The sequence below is a fragment of the Octodon degus genome, unplaced genomic scaffold (assembly GCF_000260255.1).
Source record: "Octodon degus isolate 3935 unplaced genomic scaffold, OctDeg1.0 scaffold00272, whole genome shotgun sequence".
NCBI classification, from domain to species: Eukaryota; Metazoa; Chordata; class Mammalia; order Rodentia; family Octodontidae; genus Octodon; species Octodon degus.
Genome location: NW_004524848.1, coordinates 797,355 through 817,692, shown reverse-complemented (window position 1 = coordinate 817,692; position 20,338 = coordinate 797,355). Strand labels below are relative to the sequence as shown.

Below are 20,338 nucleotides of genomic sequence, written 5' to 3'. Positions count from 1 at the left end.
AGGATTGAGACTCCATTAATTAAGACCAATTTACTGCTCAGGCTCAACTCCTAAGGAACCAACTCCCAGGGGCCTGGGCCACTCTTTTCAAATCTGCTCTGAACTTTTCTACCTAAACATTTGCTCATTTTATTTTCTCTGCCTGAATAATCTCCCACTGCATTTTCTCTCGGAAAATTTCTCCTCATATTTTGCACTTGGGCCGGTTGGAAGAAATCTCTTGTTCCTCCGACGCATATAGTCCTTTGCATCTCTGTACACATGTATCTTTCTTCCTGAAGAATTTTATTTATTTTATTCTATTTCTGTCCTGTTGGAAGGTAAACTCTTCAGGATAACCACTGTATCCTTTCTGTAGTCCTTACACATAATAGATAGTAAGTGTTGAATGAATTTATGGATGAGTCTGTTACTTTTCCAGAGATTCTAAAGCAGTTATGGCAAACAAATTATAATCCAAAATCCATTTATCTCCAAGTGCGAACATTGTTATTAATCCTGAATATAGAGGTGTTAGCTTAGAAAAAAATTCATACATTAACATCTTTTGTCTTAATAGAAAAACAACACATGTGCTATAGGGTCACCATCACTGCTCTAAAGCATAACTCCTTCAGTGAGACTGCACTTATCAAACAGTATTTCCATCCACTTTTCAACATCTTCCATTGTAGGACTATACTTAGGATAAGCAAAATGTTTTAGGGCAATGGTAATCGATAACATGAGAAATAAAGCACCTGGATTAAACACTGATACACAATCACAGAGATATAAAATGTAAGATTCTACCCAAAACTTCTTACATCTCTTAAGTAGTCTACATTACCCAAATTTTTCCTGGGTTGTTTATTTTCTTTTCCACGCTTTACATGGCTTGCAGATTTCTAATTTTCTTACATAACTTCCTCAGCAATTCCAAGTGTTTGGTAATCTGTTTGCCCTTACTCTATCAAGAGCAGCGAGTGCTCCAGCAGTAATGTGGCCATGTCGGCTTTCATTTCAACATCAATTAAAAACAACTAAAAACTAAAACCATTTCTTAGCCATGTTATTTTGATTTCACACATTATTTCAAAATCAAATTTATTTATATCTTGAGGCATACTAGTATATTAAAATTACTTCTTTCTTGCAAGTTTGGTAACAAGGTGCTTCATAGGCAAATGTTCAAGCATATATTTATGTTTATATTTTTATTTGAAATCAATCTTTGTAAGTACACTGAGAAAGACCCCCCACAAGACAGTCCATAGTATTTATAAATGCTAATGACTAAATTTGACATGAGATTTTTTTTTTCATGATCAGAAAGCTAAAATTTTAGGATATATGTAATTTAGATTTTTGGCTATTGCTGTAAAGCAGTGAAATTCCTTAAATTGCTGCTGCAACAATCTGTTAGAACACTAGTAAATTTCTGAGTATACTGCAATAAAATTTATCATCAAAGTGTCAAAAAAAAGAAAACAAAAAGAAGATGGAATTTAGTGTAAGTAAAAATACTAGCACTGGCTGCAAAAATTATGCTGTGTCATCATAATAGATGTGGACATGAAGCAGAGATTCAAGTTATGAACGTGAGCACTCAGCCAGGAGAGGCTGCCATGGAGCCATGATCTGCAGGCCAATGTCTGTGGCTTTCCCACTGCCCAACAGCCTTTCAGATAAAACTCTGATACACATATTATCAAGCAGTTACAGGAAGTAAGGAATCCTTTCTTTTCACCTGTGAGATATAAAAGGACATATAGTCTTATCATAGCTGCCCCAACACATGTATTGGGTCACTTCTGCTACTCTGAGTCAACACTATTTTTTCTGCGTGTGTGTGTGTGTGTGTGTGTGTGTGTGTGTGTGTTAGTGGGAGAAACCAACTGCAGTTATACTGGGGGAAGGAGGAGAATGGGGAAGAGTGTTAGAGGAAAATGGAAAGAGAAAAAGATGGGAAATCAATATTACATTTTATTCTTTTTAAAGAAAATTGTTCAGCATATGCTTGTGATACAGAGTAAATAGTCATCATGAAGCTTTGGTACATATATAGCACATGCCGATTCTTTCTTTCTCCTCCCTTCCTTTCCCTACCCTCCCATTTCCCCCATCTGCAGACTCTTTCCTCATCTTCACAAAGTCTATCTCCCTGTTTTAAATTCTTCCCTTAATTGCATTTATCTTATTAAAATTTAATTTATAGAAGTGGCAGGTGGTCTCTAAGTGGGTTTTATGTATAGAAACTAGAGTATTTCTTTACGAATATTTATTAAGTATTATAAAAGTTTTATTTTAGAAAGCAAAACAATGACACTAAGTGCAGGCTTAATCTAATTGGAATAAGGAATTTCTAGTTAGGGATACTATCCAGTACCAGTGAAATAAATACGCTTGCTTTACACAAGGCCAAAAAGCACAATGATAATAAACATAAGTAAAATGCATTTCCTCAGTCATGTTATTATTTGGACTGTGGAATCGAACTCAGAACATCACCTTTGTCAGGCAGGCACTAGACCGCTGAGCTATATCCCAGGCCTTTCTCAGTTATCAATTAGATTTATCTAGCTTATACTGGTAGATTGCTTAAAAAAAACCCTGATATGGAAATTTTATCATTGTTTTACCAAAGATCCACCTCTTTAATTCTAATGATTAATCTTGCTTTTTAAACTATGTGTGGGTCCTTTCACTAAAATATATCAGAGTAGGCTTGTTGAACTCTCTGATGGCTCATAAAGTTCATTTATTTACATTCTGAAATCCCAAAGAATATCCAGCGATGGGGGAAGGAGAGATCTGCCAGTGATAAGGTGAGCTTTAGAAGCCTGGATGTTGGGGTACTGCTTCACCGGCTTGAATGTCATCAGTGCCAGGTGTAGAAGGTGTGATTCACTGGAAGGACTAAGTCCAAATGTAAGTGATGATAATTCAAGGTATATGAAGTAGCACAGATAGAAATTCATGCAGAAACATTCTCTCTCTGTGTATGTGTGTGTTTTTAAAAAGTGAATTCTTGTAAGAACTGAGGGACTATCATTTTTCCATAAAAACTGGTTAAAAATAAATTCTTTGAGACAACTTATATAATTGTTCCCCAACTTTCTGGGACAGGGAAAAATCCACAGTTTTGCCAGATGGAATCTCAGTTAGAGATCATTGCCAATAAATAAGTGCTTCGAGCACATTTTCCTGGAATGGGAGTCCCCCGGCATGACTTTCTCCAAATCTCCTGGGAGTTCAGATAATAGTGTTTCTGTTCTCACAAAATAAGTCATGTCCCACACAACGGCTGCTGCCGCACCTGAGATCAGCTGTCTCAAATTGTCCCAGTGACTTTTCACCCCGTTAAATGATATTTCCTGACAGAAGAGAAGCTTCAGCACGGCTTTTGCAGAGAATGTCAAAACTGCTTAGTGTGGGATGGCAATGAACTGGCTGCCTCTGTGTCCACAGACATCAGATAAACTCTTCATATTTCTGAGACATCAAATCCTGAGCTCAAGTAGAAAAATCTCTCACTGTTAATGCACTGGCTGGTAAAATTAATTCACTTTAACACAAAGTGGGATGCTTTGTTTTAAAGCAATCCAATAAAGGAGTAAATGAAAAGGTACTTAAAATAAGAAGTAGTAACTGTGTGTGTTACCAAGAATAGGTCAGGTTTAAAAAACAAAACAAAACAATATTAACCCTTAAAATATCAAAATCCCAAGTGCATCTTAAATCATTTGGTTTTAAAAAGTCCTTCTTAATGAAGCTTAACAGAGGGGCCAGCGAGATAGTTCAGTGGACTGAAGTGCCTGCTCAGGCAGGCTTTGGCAAGCTCATGGACTGTGGTTTGGTTGGATCCCTGGCACCACATGCCTCACTGGCTCCGCCCCCTGGGCTTGCTGAGCCAGCGACCAAGTCTTGGTCGGGGCATGGTGGCACCCGCCTGTAATCCTCGTGCTGGGGAGGCTGAAAGCAGGAGGATCACTACCAGTCCAAGCTGTATAGAGAGACCCTGAAACAACCAAATACATAAAAAAAAAGAAATTTATCAGAAAATTGGACCTGTTGTGCTACACAATTATGCATACGTAACTTTCTAATTCCTTTTAGCTCCACTCACATTTATAGCATTAACAGAATTCACAATAACACCAAAAGCTTTTTTTCTTAGAGAATTTTAGTCAGGAAATAATATATTAAAAAACATTTCAAATAAGTTAGAATATAAATTTGGTTTGTAATAAAACTACTGTTTCTCCCAAACTGGCACTTAATTTGATTCATTATTTAAATAAAGAAAATGTATTGTGGTGGGCATTTCACTATGTATATCAAAATATTGTTTAAGTATATGTATTAAAAACACTAAGTAGAAGAATATGCATTGAAAATTAATTATGTTCCTAGAACTTTCCGAAAACTACTTCAGGAAGACAATTTAAAAACATAAATGGATTCAATTTTAAAATCCTGGAAACATCCTAGTAAAATATTTTTGAACAACTATAAGTACCTCTAGAAATAATGTCATCCTAGACTTCAAATCATTCTATATGAAATGGATAAATAGTACAGAATTTGGTCAAACCAGGTGACAGCAGAAGAAGCATAAACGAAATATTATTCTCTCCTTCAACTATATAATTAAAAATGCTTAAAAGGATACATTTTATGTTTATATATATATATATATATATCTTACCACAACATGAGATTATGCCATATATGCTATTTTAATATCATTTTCATTGAATAATGAATTTCCATGCTATTTCTAATCCTCAAAAATATTTTTTTTGTGGCTAAGACTACATATCAGCAGGTTTAAGATTGTGGGTTATATACCCTTACAGGTTCCTGAGTCTCTTTGGGGAATCCAAACATTCGAATTGTCACAGTAACACAAAGTTGTTGCTTCCTTTTCATACCCTAATTTGCTAGTAAATGTACAGGGAGTTTGCCAGAGCTACAGGATGACTGAAATGGTTACACATTTAAAATAAAAGCAGGGTTGAGTTATGCTATTTGTCTGTTATTAAGTCAGCAACTAAGAGGTTTTGCAAAAATGTAAAACAGACGGGGATCTTCTCATTATATTTCTTTCATTTTGGAAAATACAATTAAATTTCATAAAAGACTTAGGTTAAAAGAATTATTGGCAAATACTGACAAATAGGTATTTATAAATTTTCATTTGTAATTTCTAAGAGATAATAGAAATGAAATAGATAATAAATTTCAATAGACATCCTCACTAATGTTTATAAATATGCCAAATGCTCATGAATCAAAAACTATTGTTGTTTAGCAAAGCACATGTTTGTCACAGTTTATTTAATAGTTCCGTACTGTTAAATACTGAAGTGTGACTTGCTCATTAAATATCCACATGAATGTGTGAGGTGGCTAATTAGGATCTGGCCTCACGGGCGCTAGAACCGTGCAGTATCCTGTGACCTGTGATTAGAAGAGCAACATGCTAGATTTAATGCGCTGCTGTCACTATTTTGAAAGTTTTAAGAAGTTTAGAACAAGAAACTCTGTATTTTTACTTTGCTGGGTCTGGCTGGGGGTTAGGAGTTACACAAATTAAGAAGCTTGTCTTCCTGATTGGCTATTTGGAGGATAATGGTGAAGCTGAATACATAATTTCAGAGGCCATGTAGCTAAAGATGATTTTTAAAAAAATGTTGCTGAATGCAAATATCAGGAATGCATATAACATGACAGGAGCTCAGTGGCCCTCGGTCCTGCAGGGGCTCCGAGCTTGAGAGGCCTAGGAACAAAAAAAAAAAAAAAAAAGCTTTTTCAAACGAGGGCAAGAAGCAGTAGCTAGTAAGAGCAAAACCAGGAAGCACAATGTTGTAGAAGCAAGGCAAAGCAAATGTTTCAAAAAGGAGCAATCAACTGGATTCAAAGCTGTTGAGAGAACAGAATGCAAAGAGGAGAGTATTATTTTTGGATTTAGAAAAGTGGAGGGTTCTGTTCTTACTAAAAACAAATGTGATGGTGTGTGGGTTGAGGAAAAGTGAGAGAAATGGTAGGAAGAAAGTGCATATAATCCTTTATCAGAGACTTCCTCTAAGGAGAACAATACATAGTTTTTGGGAAGGGATTAAAAATGTTGAAAGCTATAACAATGTTTCTCTGCTGATGAGAACTGTCTAGAGAAAAGGAGAAACTGGAATAGAAGGGGAGAAAGGTGATTGCTGGAACAGTCCTTCACTGAGTGAGAAGAAATGGGGTTTGGAGTACAAGCACAAGGGTTGATGCCAAATAAATGTAAGTTTGGTTTGTTCATTGTAATAAAAGAGAGGTGGCAGAGAGCAAAGGGGCAGATGTGTGTATGGTGGTGGGTTTGTGAGGCAGGAGCCTAAAAGCAATGTTCTGGGACAGCTATTGTAAAATAAAATCTCTGGATTACAATGTAATATTTCATAGATCCAAGCTATGTTTTCATCTCTACTGCACTGATGTTCATGTTTCCAGGAAACAAAGATGGTGAGAGAAAAGAAGAGCTTGGATCCTAAATTAGTTGTTTGCTTTTTAGAAAAAAAAAATCAGATTCAGGTTTTTTTGGCAAGTAGGTTAAGAAGATAATTCAAAGGGAAAAGAACAGACTTTCGGCAAATGGTACTGAAACAACTGGATACGCACATGCAAGGGAATGAAGTTGGGTCCGGACCTCACGCCACACATAAAATCAACTCAAAATTGATTTTATGCCTTGTTTGTTTTTGATCTTTTTTTGATTTTACTGTGTTTTTTGGGTTGAATTGTTTTTTAGGGGAGGTTTATTTTTTGTTTTTGGTGCTGAGGATCAAACCCAGTGCTTCCAGCTTGCTAGGCAAACATTCTACTGCTGAACCAAATCTCCAACCCCAAATCAACTCAAAATGGTTCAAAGACCTAAATGTAAGAGCTGAAACCAAAACTCTTGAAACACAGATAAAACTCTTCACAATCTTGGAACAAGTAACGGTTTCTTAAATATAACATTAAAATCATAAACACAAGCCTGGCAAGTGAAAGGACCTCAATTCAATCCCTGGTTCCACCAAAAAAAACCAAAACAAAACAAAACAAAAAAAACCCTCAAAAACAAAAACCAAATCCAACCAAAAACACCCCAGAATTTTGGGGCCAGGAAGATGGCTCAGTAGAATAAGCGCTTCCCTGGCAAGCGTAAGGGCCTGAGTTCAATCCCCGGTTCCGAAAAAAAAAAAAAAAAAAAAAAATTAGAAAAAATCATAAACACAAGAAAAAATTAGCTGGCTTTCACAAAAATTCAAAACGTCTGGGCTTCAAAGGACACTGTTAGACAATTGATAGAATATGCAAATGCAAAACCACATAACTGATAAGGGGCTTATATTGTCCAAAGCACCATAAGACAACCCAGTTTTAAAATGCACCAAGATTTTGAAAAAAGTATTTCTCAAAAAAATACACAAATGGTCATTAAAGATATGAAAATATACTTAACATCATCATTAGGCAAATATAAATTAAAACCAAAAGATACTATGTTACATCCTATTTGATAAGTATAATAAAAATACAGACAATAACAATTATTTGTGAGGATGCAGAGAAACTAGAACTATCATACAATGCTGGGTAGGAATGTAAAATAGCAGATGCTTTGCTGTTTCTCAAAAAGCAAAACCCAAGAGTTACAATGATCCAGTGATTGTACTCCTAGTTATATACCCAAGAGTGCTAAAGCACACATCTACCCAAGATGCATGGCTTATACTTAGATGTCCTCCAAAGTCTCATGAAGCCATAAGTGTGGCTTTGGGAGGGACCTAGATTATGCTTCTGGATTAGAGGTATGATAACTGGATTAGCCCACTTATTTGGTTTGGCATAGTTTAGGGTGTGGCTGAATGGATTTACTGAAGACACAAGACTCATTTTGGGTGTGAATGGCATCAACTGATAGGCTAGTAGTCTAGAAAGAATAAGAGAAGGACAGGGAGAGTTGCTGCTTGCCTCTTTCTTTTTGCCTGCAAAATATTTTCAATAGATATTCAGCTTATATGAAATAGCTCATCTAAGATGTTGGGATATTTACCATGGCAGCTAATGGTGTTCCAGAAGATTAGAATGATATTACACAGAAATACTAGGTGCTTTTTTTTTTCTAATCCCTTCTAGGAGCTTGGACTGTTTTCAAATACATTTTTCTATAAATCTTTGTCATAAAAACCAAAGAGCAGGAGCCACTCAGAAAATGGTGGTTTTATAGTGGCCCTAGGTGGTTAAATTGACATGAATTTTTGTAAGGCAGCTTTAAACCTCCCTCACTAAGGCGGAAGCTACTGCAACAGCATGGCATGGTCAGCAGAACAAAGATAATACTTGGCAAATTTTTAAATTATATTGCATATGATATAGTTATGAATCTTGTAGCTAAGTATCTCAATTTCATTTCAGCTTCACTAGATAGTTAAACAAAAATCCTGAAACTTTGCTCCAAATAGCAGTGTTTCCCTGAAACATACAGGGAACACACACATGTTCGGGAAGTAACTGGAGTGCCCTTTACGAAATACAAACACAGGATAGTTATGTCTGCTGTTTTGGCTGGCTGGGCTTCAGAAATGAAGAAAGCCATGTTTAATAACAGCAGTTAATAGATTAGATACTTTGAAGGGCAGCGGGTACAGTTAATGTTGAATATTCATTATTCATAATGCTGAAAGCTTGAGTCTTATGAAATGTAATACATTACTAAAATGTGAAGTGTTTTTATTGGGCAATCATTGCAAGGCATAATTTTTTTTCCCATCCTGGCAGAGCACAATGGATTTCTCCTACAGAAATAACCAGTAGGTTACTCATAGAAGGGCAATCTAATGCTTCTGAGATTAAGTGGGGACACTGAGAGGGTGCAGCTGTCCAGACTTCTGTCTATCTCTAAGAGTGTGCAGAATGGGGTTTTCATGGGCTAGTAGCTTCCAAGGACTACAAGAGAGAAAACTGACACCCGCACAAATGTTCTGCCATTTTGGAGTCAAACTTCAATCTCAGAGAGGTTTAGGTCAACTAGGTGAAAACCCTTGTCAGTGCCCTTGTCTGGCAGTGAGACTTAAATCCAAATCAGGAACATAAAACATTGCAACAAGAACAGCTAGGCAGCAGCAACTAAGTACGTGCTTCCAGCTACTGCCGGGAACGCCAAAGATGTGTAAGACACAGACTTTGCTTCAGGGCCTCACAACTGAATTTGAGAAAAATTTATAAACCCTCAAAAGGGTACAGTAACGTTAGGTAGATGGAGACCTAAATTAGGATTGAGATCATTAGGGGAAAAACAGGGAAAGTGAAGCTGAAGACACTGAGAGGAAGATAACTAGTAAGATTTGGTGACTTCTTATATTAAAAAAAAAAAAGGTTGTGTCTGGTAGTTAAGAGAACAAAATATACAGCAGCATCGAGAAGAAAGGGGAGAAAATGGTTTTTGTTTGGGAACAATGACTTAAAGTAAATGCAGAAGTGGAGATTTTCTGGCACACACCAGATACCTAGGATTGAGCTGGGGTCAAAGATGGATTTGAAAATTATCTTTCTGTGACATTAATAATATTATTAAACATGGTAGGCACAGCAGGCAGAGGGGAGTAGAGAACCATGGAGGGACAGAACCGGTCACTGAATTTGGGGTGAGAAGGAAAGGGGAGAAATATCCCAGCAGGAGGAAGCAGGGTAAAAATTACAAGTAGGTTTCAATAATCTGAAGCAGCACAATACATTCAGTATGAGGCAAACATTTTTTAATTAAAAAGGGAAAAATGTATAAAATACATCACTATGTGAACACATACAAATAAGTCTGGAAGAATATATAACTGAAGTTGCAGTAGCAGTTACTATTAGCCCTGGGGAAGAAAGGGTGAAGCCAGAGAGCGAATGGGGAATTCAGTCTTATCAGTGATGTTTTAAATTTTTGAAGAGTACGTTCAATATGTGATTAAAACGTACGATGAAATGGAAGAAGCAGATCAGAAAGCACTTTCAGACTGAAACAGCTCCTTTAATCAGAGCATATTCTTCCAAAGACCTTTGTGTGTGTGTGTGTGTGTGTGTGTGTGTGTGTGTGTGTGTGTGCGTGCAGGGTCTCACTATGCAGCTCAGACTTGCAGTGATCCTCCTGTTTTCAGCCTCCCCCACACAGTGATTATAGGCGTGCACCACCATGCCCAGACTCCATCGCAGGCTCACTGCGCCTGGGAGTGGGGCTGGTGTGGTGTGCAGTGCCAGGGATTGACCCTGCGCTTACCTAAGCAAGCACTTAGTCTGCTGAGCTACCTCACCGGACCTCAATTTTTTTTTTTTTTTCCCCAAACCCTCAAAGAGTTGTTTTTAATACACATTGAAAAGTGATTTATTGGGGCCGGGGAGATGGCTCAGTGGAATTAGCGCTTCCCTGGCACACGCAAGGGCCTGAATTCAATCCCTGGTTCTGAAAATAATAATAATAATAATAATAATAAATAAATAAAAGTGATTTATTTAGTTTTCTTCATTTATCTTCCAAATTAAGAATATGTCTCTGACATAAGCAAGGGACGTTTTCTTCCACTCTGTATTCTTCACTGTAATTATATTAGGTAAATAACTGGCGTAGTGATACCTATTTATTCCCATTACAGACAATGAAAACATTCATTATGTAATCTCTTTATGTAATGGCAATTATAAACCTTTTATTAATTGTCCAAGTATCTACAGGACTCTCTCACCTGAAAAGGAGATTATCAACTTCTTTTGACACTTCAGAGTCACAAAGCTCACCTTAATCCTAGGACCATAACAACGAAGTTATCTGCATGTGAACTGCGGGCCTCGGGTGTGTGTGGGGGATGGGGGAGAGACACACAGGCAGACAGACAGACAGACAGATACTCCCCACACTGTCTTCCTTTTTGTTTCCATATCTTCCTGAAGTACTGATCACTTCATTAATTTCTGATTATAGCGCAAGAAGCTACAAGCTGGAATCTTGCCAGGATAAGGAAACAAGACAAGTTTTTCTCCCTCTTTTCTCTTTCCTTCCTCATGAATCACCTTTCAGGATGATCTGACCTTTATTTTTTTTGCCACCATCATGTTATATTGCAAGAAGAGTATAAAGGACCAAATTCTCCTAAAACATAATACACACAATACTCTCTGCAGATAGCATTTTTCGTAACAGTGGTTGTATTTTAGTACTGTGCAATCAAGAGACATTCTTGTTAAAATTTCTCCATTCCTCCTCACCAAAGTAATTGCTTGTTTAAGGGTAAGTTTGGCTCTAGGTATTTGTGTTTGAAAATAATATTGCTGAGGTTTACATATCATAAAATCTACTTATAAAGTGTACAATTCAATGACTTTTTAGTAGCTTTACCAAGGGTGTAACTATCACTATAAATCACCTTCAGTACATTTTCATTCCTGCGAAGGAGCAAAAACTGACCAAAAGAACAAACAATGGCTGTAAAAATGGTTAGCTGTGCCTTCCCTCTATAATCTCATTTCTTGGCTTATTTCTCACACATTCAAATTCATTCTCCAAACACAAAGCTCTTTTCTTACTACCTTTAGGACCAAGAATTGTTCTTCTTCATTTTCTGACTGGATACATTAAAGTGATGCAGAAAGATCTCTCAGGCAATTTACATCTAATCCCTGTTTATACACATCAGCCTCAGCCAATAGTGAACCTATTTTCTGCTCCTATAAGTTGCCTTTCCTGGACATTTCACACTGATGGACTCACCTAATACATGATCTGTTTGATCCTTAACCTTCCTAACAGAATGAAACTAGAGATTTTCCTTGGATCTTAAAGGGTGTTATATGTTTAAGGAAATATATTATTGTTGAAGTAAAACATTATCATATATACTGTCTAACACTTAAAAAAACTAAAATATTAACACTCTTCTCTAAGTTCTAAAATTTAAAAATCTAAAACAGTATTATAATACAGTTTTAGAAAAACAAAAACGCTCATATATATGAGCGTTTCACTGAAACACAGCAATAAGCTATCTCTGAAACTTCAAATCATTTCAAATCATTTCATCACTTCTAATTTTGATGCACAATACAGGGCTTTTCCCTTTCCTTTTTAAGGATAGATATGTAAATTTTCCTTCTGGAAAAAATTTTAAGTGGCTTTTTTCTTAACATACTAGTTAAGATTCACAGATCAATTTTAAGAGGATTTCCCCCAATATCTTTAAAAGGATTAAGATAAGAGTATGTTGGTTGGTGAGGTCTGGAAATGCCACGTTTTGTTTAAGGGGTGCATCTGTCTGAGATAAATCTCCTTTCTTCCAGAGCCTCAGAAATCAGTAAACTTGGACATGCTTCCTACCCTGCGAAGGACACATGTGTGCTCCTTCAGCACTCACGTGTTAGAATAAAATTATGCTGTTCACTCTACTATCAATTTCATTAACAAGTATTCTTTTATTGAAAAAAAAAAAGGATTTCTACTAGTATTTTAAGAATTGCTGCTGTCAGTTTTCAGTGATACATAGACTAGCTAATGCTTTCATTCAACGAAATGAAAATGTCACTAAGAACCTTGATCTTGGCTCTGAATTCAGTATAAAATAGATCATTCTGTTGAGCTCTAACATAATGAAAAACATTTATTCTTAAACCTTTTTGAGATAGAAAGATTCTATGGGGATTAAAAAATTATTATTGTTTATATGATTATATTCTTAATGCCAGTTTTAAGTATTTATAGAAATACAAGGAGCAAGTTATTTGTCAAACATCACTGTAAGATAAAAGCCACCTAAAAGTAATAAATAATACCTAATTTCTGTTTGGACTCTAAAACTGTTACATTTTATTTATTTTAAAATTGTTTTATTATTTTTTAATATAACTTACTTTTTATTCAAAATATCTTGCACTCATGGTGGAAATTTTTATTCTGTCACTTTTTGTTTTTTTTTTTTGGCAGAAATGGGGATTGAACTCAGGTCCTTGTGCTTGCCAGGCAAGCGCTTATTCTATAAACTGTCACATTTTAAATGTTAATCCTATGACTTAATTCTTATAGCCACTATCTGAAGAACAGAAAAATAATTAATAATTTACATTTTCATTATTGCTCAAGAAGAAACAAGACTATGTACATGGTTTGAAACACAAAAGATCAAAGGGAGTCAAACTGGGTTGGGGGAAGTTCTGACCTGTACAACTCAAAGTTATTAAAAAAAAATGGATTGTTAGCCAAAAATGACTTCTCTAAAGTGTCAGGAGTCAACCTTTACCTCATAGTTAAAAAAAAAAAAATCAAGGGCACTTCATTATTCACAAAACTTTAGTACTAAGAGTTCTTTCTTTCTTGGTATTGGGTACTCTTTTTTTTTTTCTTTTTTTTGGTTTCAGGGATCAAACACAGGACCTTGCATTTGCCAGGCAGGTGCTTATGCCACTAAGCTATTTCCTCTTATTTATGTTTTAAACTGATAAGTAACTGCTAAAACCAACCCCAGGGGTAGAAATGTGTTACAATGATTATAATAATTGAAAACAGAATAATTGTGTTTATTTGTGAAATAAATTAGACTTACTAAATCATAAGCCAAGGAAGAATAGATATTGATTTTCTTTCTTTCAAAGAGCAATTTTAGAAACTCAATACTAGGAAATACCCAGCTTGTTTGATAATTTTTTGAAAAAGATTTGGGTAAGCCAAGACAAATACCATATCCAAGAATAGGAGTAAGACAATATTTTCAGTATACAGTGTCAATCTTTAAGACTACAGCAACTAGTAAGCTGTTAAGAAGAAATGAGAAAACATTTAGAGAAAGTGGTGGTGCACGTGTACTTTATATAAACACATAAATCCTCTCTCACTTTTATGCATTTTAATTTAAAATGTATAAATTACTAAACAGCTTGTTCTAGCAAATAATTAAATGACAACACCTTCAGAAATTCATTTGTGGGCCGACCAGAGAGCTCAGCAGACTAAAGCAAATGCTTCAACAAAGTTCAGTGGCCAAGGTTCGATCCCCTGGGTGCTGTGCCAGCCCCAGTGCTGGGGCATGCTGAGAAGGTGATTGAGACTGGGCCTGGTGGCGTGCACCTGTAATCCCAGCACTTAGGAGGCTGAAAATGGGAGGATCACTACGAGTTCCATCTATGTAGTGAGACCCTGTGGACCCTGTAGGTCCTGTCCTAAGTTCATAAAAAAATAAAGAAATTCATTTGTGTAGAAATGAATACTGTTACTCTAAAAATATACATGGTATTTAAAATCTATTTATTAATGGTTTTCAATTGTCTTTTGATAGTTTGCCACACACTTTACCTCACAAGCAGGTAATTCAGAAGCTAAGAGAAATGTCTTTGCAGATAGAATTGGTTGATGATGGACAGGAAACAAGTTTTGGCAGGCTTAGTGTAGACAAGGGCGTCCTACAGAAGGCTGCCTGGCTGTATTAAAAAAATGGAAAATGTATGTATTTTATACATACAAATACATACCAATGCTTACTTAGATCTAAAACGCTCCCTGAAAGTCTCATTTTTGGAGGTGGGGCCAAAAATGTCGAGGAGGACAGGTCTCAGGAGGTCTGACCTGGAAGTATATGTGGGTCCCAGCAGCTCCTCTTTCTTTTTTTCTCGGCTTCCTGCCTTCCCTCACCAGGACCTCCTGCCCTGCCACTGTGTACCCTGGAGCCAACCCACCACAGACTGAATCCTCTGAAAACAATGAGCAAAGATAAGCCTCTTCTCTCTTAAATTAGAGGGTCGGGTATTTTGTCCCAGCAACAGGAAAGTGACTAACACAGTATATGCAAAACTCATGAGTACAACTATGCATTTGCTTCAGCTGGGGCTATATCACAATCACTGAAAGAACAAAGAGTGGCTACAGCAATGGTTAGCTGTGCCTTCCCTCTATAATCTTGTTTCTTCATTTGTTTCTCAGAAATACAGATTCATTCTCCAAACACAAAGCTCTTTTCTTGCTATCTGTAGGAGCAGGAAATGTTTTTGGATACATTAAAGTGATGTAGAAACAAACATTTAAGTGTTTCTTTTCATTATTACATGTAAGCTTTTTTTTTTTTTTTTTTTTTTTTTTACCTGGGGATTGAACTCAGACCCTTGCGCTTGCCAGGGAAGCGCTTGTTCCACTGAGCCATTTCCCCAGCCCCCATGTAAGCCATTTTTGACATTAACTCTTTACAATTAAGATATCTTCACTAGCTCTTATCTCTAGCTATTTGACAGTGGATTTTAAACTATATTGGAAAACCTTAAAAGGGCTCACTACTTTGTATCTGTGTCCCTTATAATTTCTTTAACCTTTCCTCACAGTCAAGGCTAATTTCTCCACAGTTATGACTGCCTCCCTCATGACCTTCTTCCTCTGCCGTCTGCACAGCTCCCTGGTCTCTGGCTTTTCCCCTGGAGAACCTTGATCTCTGCTTCTTCCTCTCCCCAGCTCTGCCTTTAGAGCACACAGACATGCCTACATTTCATTTATCACAATATGTTCATTCCTCAACTAACTAAGCAAACAGAGAAGAAGCCCAAGCCTTTCTGGGTCTTTTTCTTTAAGTAACAACCTGTTCTCTCCCTTCAAGGGACAAAGACTCCTTGTTCTCCATAACTCACAGTAACTAAGTGGACTCTGGTACTTTGGCCTGATTGTCCCACTACCCTCCTTGCTGGTCTCCCAACACCACTTACTGTTCCCTTTAATTCTTCCTTCTGCATTGTTTTTGCAGAATCATTTATAAAATACAAGTCTTTTTATATCGCTTTCCTGTCTATATTCTTACAATTATTTTGAGGTACAAATCCAAACTCCTTAATATGGGATATACTCTTTCAAGATCTAACTGATTTAGTCTCTTTAAAAAAAATTTTAGGGAAGGGTCTACAGGGTGTTCAGGGTCTCACTACTAGATTGGACTCATAGTGATCCACCTGTTTACAGCCTCCCAAGAGCTGGGATTACAGGCGCATACCACCATGTCCAGTCCCAATTGCTGTCTCAGTGTGCCCCAGGGGCAGGGCTGGCACAACAGGCCCGGGGATTGAACCCTAAGCCCCTGTGCCTGCTTGCAGGTGCTTTAATCCACTGAGCCACTGATTTAGTCTCTTAACCCATCTTTATCCTTTTTGCTATACTTTGTGTAAGTGTCCCCTAAAGTTTCATGTATTAAAGGCCCTGTTGGGAGGTGGTAGGACCTTTAGGTGCTAGAAGAAGGAGATGAGTTCACGGAAGGTGCATCCTTCAGGTGGAGATTGGGACCACAGTCACTCCTCGTCCTCTATCTGTCTTCAGGCTAACATAAGGTAAATAATTTCCATTACCATACAACCCCCACCATGAGGGTCCTCGCCACAGCTCCAAAACAAAGTTATTAATGAACCATGGACTGAAACCATGAACCAAAAGAAATCTTTCCTCCTTAAAAGTTGGCTTATTTCAAGTGCTTGCTAGAGCAATGGAAAGCTGGCCAAAATACTACTTTGTCCACTCCAGATATCATTAATCCAGTGCCTTGAACTGTCCTGATGGTCCTGGAAGTCCTCATTTGTTGCTTTTCTCCCAGAAGCACCCTGATTTCTATATTCCTGCCCAATCAATTTCTACTTATCTTACAAACCTTAGCTCAAAATCTTTCCTGAACTCCATCTGCCCACATAAAACTGCCCCCTCTTTCTTCCTGTGCAGCTCCCCACAAACTGTATTTTAAGTTTCTTAAGAGGAATTTCTGGATGTTATTTATGGTTTTATTAGCAGACTATCTCGCAGTGTCTGGTACATAATGGGTATTTAGTAAATGCATCTTTCATGATAATAGTTGACATTTTGTTCCCCTTTCTTCTATCTCTCCAAGTAGAGCATTTATGGCTCGCCAATAAGTGCTATGTAACTATTAATAAAGATTAATAGCCATCAAAGGAACCAACATTACCCCCTTGCTAAACTCCCTCCAATCCTGCAGGCTGGTGAAAGACTACTTTTCCCATGATACCAACTCTCCATCACTCTGCCCTCCCCTGTCGCACTTCCACAGGCTTTCTGTTACTTGCAGGATGAAGCTGAGCTTCTCCTACCTCCATTCTTTCACATGCACTGTAATCTCTGCCTACAAGGTCTTTCCTTGATCTTCACAGACTCATCTCCCCCACTCACATCTCAGCCCAGTCTTCCTTATTTTCTCAAACTAACATGATCTTAGAGTCAGTCCATTATATTAACTGGATTTGCTGTATTAACCTAGTTTCTTACTACGAGAGCTGAAATCCTTGCCCTCGCAGGCATTTATTCTACTGTGCCTCTCCACTGCTTTCCTCTTTAGATTGTCAAGTTCATGAACACACGGGCTTGACAGCCTTTTTTCACTGTGGCATTTCCAGTCAAGGCAGTTCCTTGAACCAGAAAGTGACTATTGAATATTGGTTCAATTAATGGATGATCAAATGCAAAAATATTACCAACTGTCACTCCAGGTTCTATTTGACCTGGCTTCTCCGACTTTACTAGCCTCAATTCCAACCAAATCTGATTTATTATTCCTCATGCCTCCTAATTGGCCTATCTAAAATAGCCTGGTGTTCTTACTCTTTCTATTTAAATTGTCTTGATCTTTTAAGATCCAGATCAAATTCCTCTTCTTTTATAAAGCAATCCGAAGTGGCAAGCTTGTTGACTCTATTATGTACCTAAAGTTTTTTAAGAACAATTTTATGTAATTGGCACAGGGTCTCACTACAGAGCTTGGACTCGTGGCAATCCTCCTGTTTCTGCCTCCCCAGCATTGGGATTACTGGTGTGAACCACCACCCCCTGATCTTGGTGGCCAGATCAGAATGCCTGCGGCGGGGTCAGCATGGCATGTGGTACTGGGATCATACCTGGGTCCTTGTGCTTGCCTAGGCAGATGCTTAGACCACTGAGCTATATCTGCTGCCCTACCTAAAGTTTTTAACATTTTTAAATCCTCCTAGAGATTCCCAATACTTAGTCAATAAATTCTGTTTTTTTTCCTAAAGTTTATATGCTAGCAGTATATAAAATTCAGGCCTCAATATATCTGCTTTAAGAAAATTACATACTTTTTTTTTCAAGTATAACATAGAATTTTGCTCTCTGGTATAATGGGCAATATTATATTTTAAAGGTAATATTCAAAACTAGTATGTAAGAACTGGTTACAACTCCGATTTCCCTTTTAAATTGCCTACGGGGGGCCTGTCCATTAACTCAGTTGTTTAAGTGCCTGCTTAAGAGTCAGGCTCAGGATTCTGTGGTTCCATCCCCTGATCCTCATGCTTTACCAGGGCATGATGGGGGGGGGGAGGAAGGAATCCTTCTGAACTTTTAAGGGCCAGTCAAATAGCCCAGCAGATTAAAGCACCTGCAAGCAGGCGCAGGGGCCAGGGGTTTGATCCCTGGGCCTGCTGTGCTGGCCCTGCCCCTGGGGCATGCTGAGACAGCAATTAAGACTGGGCATGGTGGCATGCACCTGTAATCCCAGCTCTTGGGAGGCTCTAAACAGGCAGATCCCTACAAGTCTGATCTAGTAGTGAGACCCTGAACACTCTGTAGAACTTTCCCTAAAATACAAGAAAAAAAAAGTTTCATAGATTGCATACAGTATTTTCCATTGCATGCTATGAAAAGCAACTGTGAACTCATCATAGACTCTGTGTGTGTGTGTGTGTGTGTGTGTGTGTGTCTCAGCCACACATAAGGTGGGGGTGGGAGTGGCATATTGTGCCAGGGATGGAAGTGCAGTCCCTGTGCTTGCCTAAGCTTGCATAAACAGGCCCTTTAGATCACTGAGCTATCTGGCCTGCCCTCAGCACAGTCTTATTAAATAATGTGTACAAATCCATGAAGTAAAACAGTAACTCATATTTTCTTTCTTTTTTTTTTTTTTTTGTATTTTTTTAGGGAAGAGTCTTCAGGGTGTTCAAAGTCTCACTGATAGATTGGACTCCTAGTGATCCACGTGTTTACAGTCTCCCAAGAGCTGGGATTACAGGCACGCGCCACCATGCCCAGTCTCAATTGCTGTGTCAGCATGCTCCGGGGGAGGGGCTAGCACAGCAGGCCCAGGGATCAAACCCTTGGCCCCTGTGCCTGCTTGTAGGTACTCTAATTCACTGAGCTATTTGGCTGGCCCTACTTACTCATATTTTCTATGATAAGAATCATTCAGAAAATTCTCAAAACTTAAAATAGATTTTAACCATTTTTGTTGACCTACATACCTGACAGACTAAGTGGTAGACATGTAGAGACAAACCTAGGTATGTGGGCTTATATATTAACAACAGATGATGCAATTTGCATCACAAAGATATGAGAAACTTGCCAACCTGGTTATCCACTCGGCACCACTGCTGTCCCCTGCTGAATTCATGTCATCCATGTGAGGTTTCCTACGACTTAGCCACAGGCTGATCTGAGGAACACCATCAGATGGCTCGGGCTGCAGGACTTGGTGGGCCTGAATGGATCCCTCACTCTTGGACTTTGGGATCTAAAACATGAAAATGTAAACAGACAAATAAGGAGGGGAGTTGGAAGAGATATACAGAGAAAAATTAAAGAGTATTTAAAATTAAGTTATCAAGGGATCATTTATTCCAATTTGTTAATAATCCAATATATTATTAACATTCCAGAAAAAAATGAGACTTGGAACTCAAACTATAAAATTTATTTTACATACAAAAATTATTATATAACAAAGGGTACAGAGGTACAGAACTGGGGATACAAATAGTCCCAAGGACAACTTTCAAACTATATATATATATATATATATATTCTATATCCTTCTCTGGGATTCTGATGTAAGTTCTCTCAAGGCCCAACTCTCCTTAGAATCTATGACGAAAGATGATAATGTGTCACAGTGGCAATCTTGAACAAAGGCAAGAAGAAACAGTTGCTAGAAGGTGCAAAAAGGCTGTGCTATCATTTGGATCCAGAATGTCCTCCAAAGGCCCGTGGATTATATCTTGGTCCTCAGCTTGGTGTTATTAGAAATGGTTGGGACAAGAGGCAGGGCCTGGGGTAAGGCTTTAGGTCCCTAGAGAGAAGCCCTTGAAAGGCTGTGGCCCCAGAATTGAGCACCTTAGGCTTGTACACACTCTCGCCTTGAGATACTGCCTCACCACAGGTCTAAAGCAATGGGACCAACAAAGCATGGACTAAATTCACTAAACTGAGAACGAATATAAAACTGTCTTCTTTTCAAATTGACAATTTCAGGAATTTTGTTATAGTACAAGAAAGCTAACTATAGACTGAGGACCACTGAAATAAAGAATAACTATA

General features: G+C 37.7%; 1 protein-coding gene across 2 annotated transcripts in view; it reads right to left on the bottom strand.

Moving 5' to 3' along the window:
• Positions 1-20,338, bottom strand: part of Fam13a (family with sequence similarity 13 member A) — a 315,685-nt gene that overhangs the window by 104,326 nt on the left and 191,021 nt on the right. For both annotated transcript variants that reach the window (XM_023706820.1, XM_023706819.1), the window contains exon 5: positions 19,372-19,535. In XM_023706820.1, the coding sequence (XP_023562588.1) occupies positions 19,372-19,535 (164 nt within the window). The remainder of the gene's footprint in view (positions 1-19,371; positions 19,536-20,338) is intronic.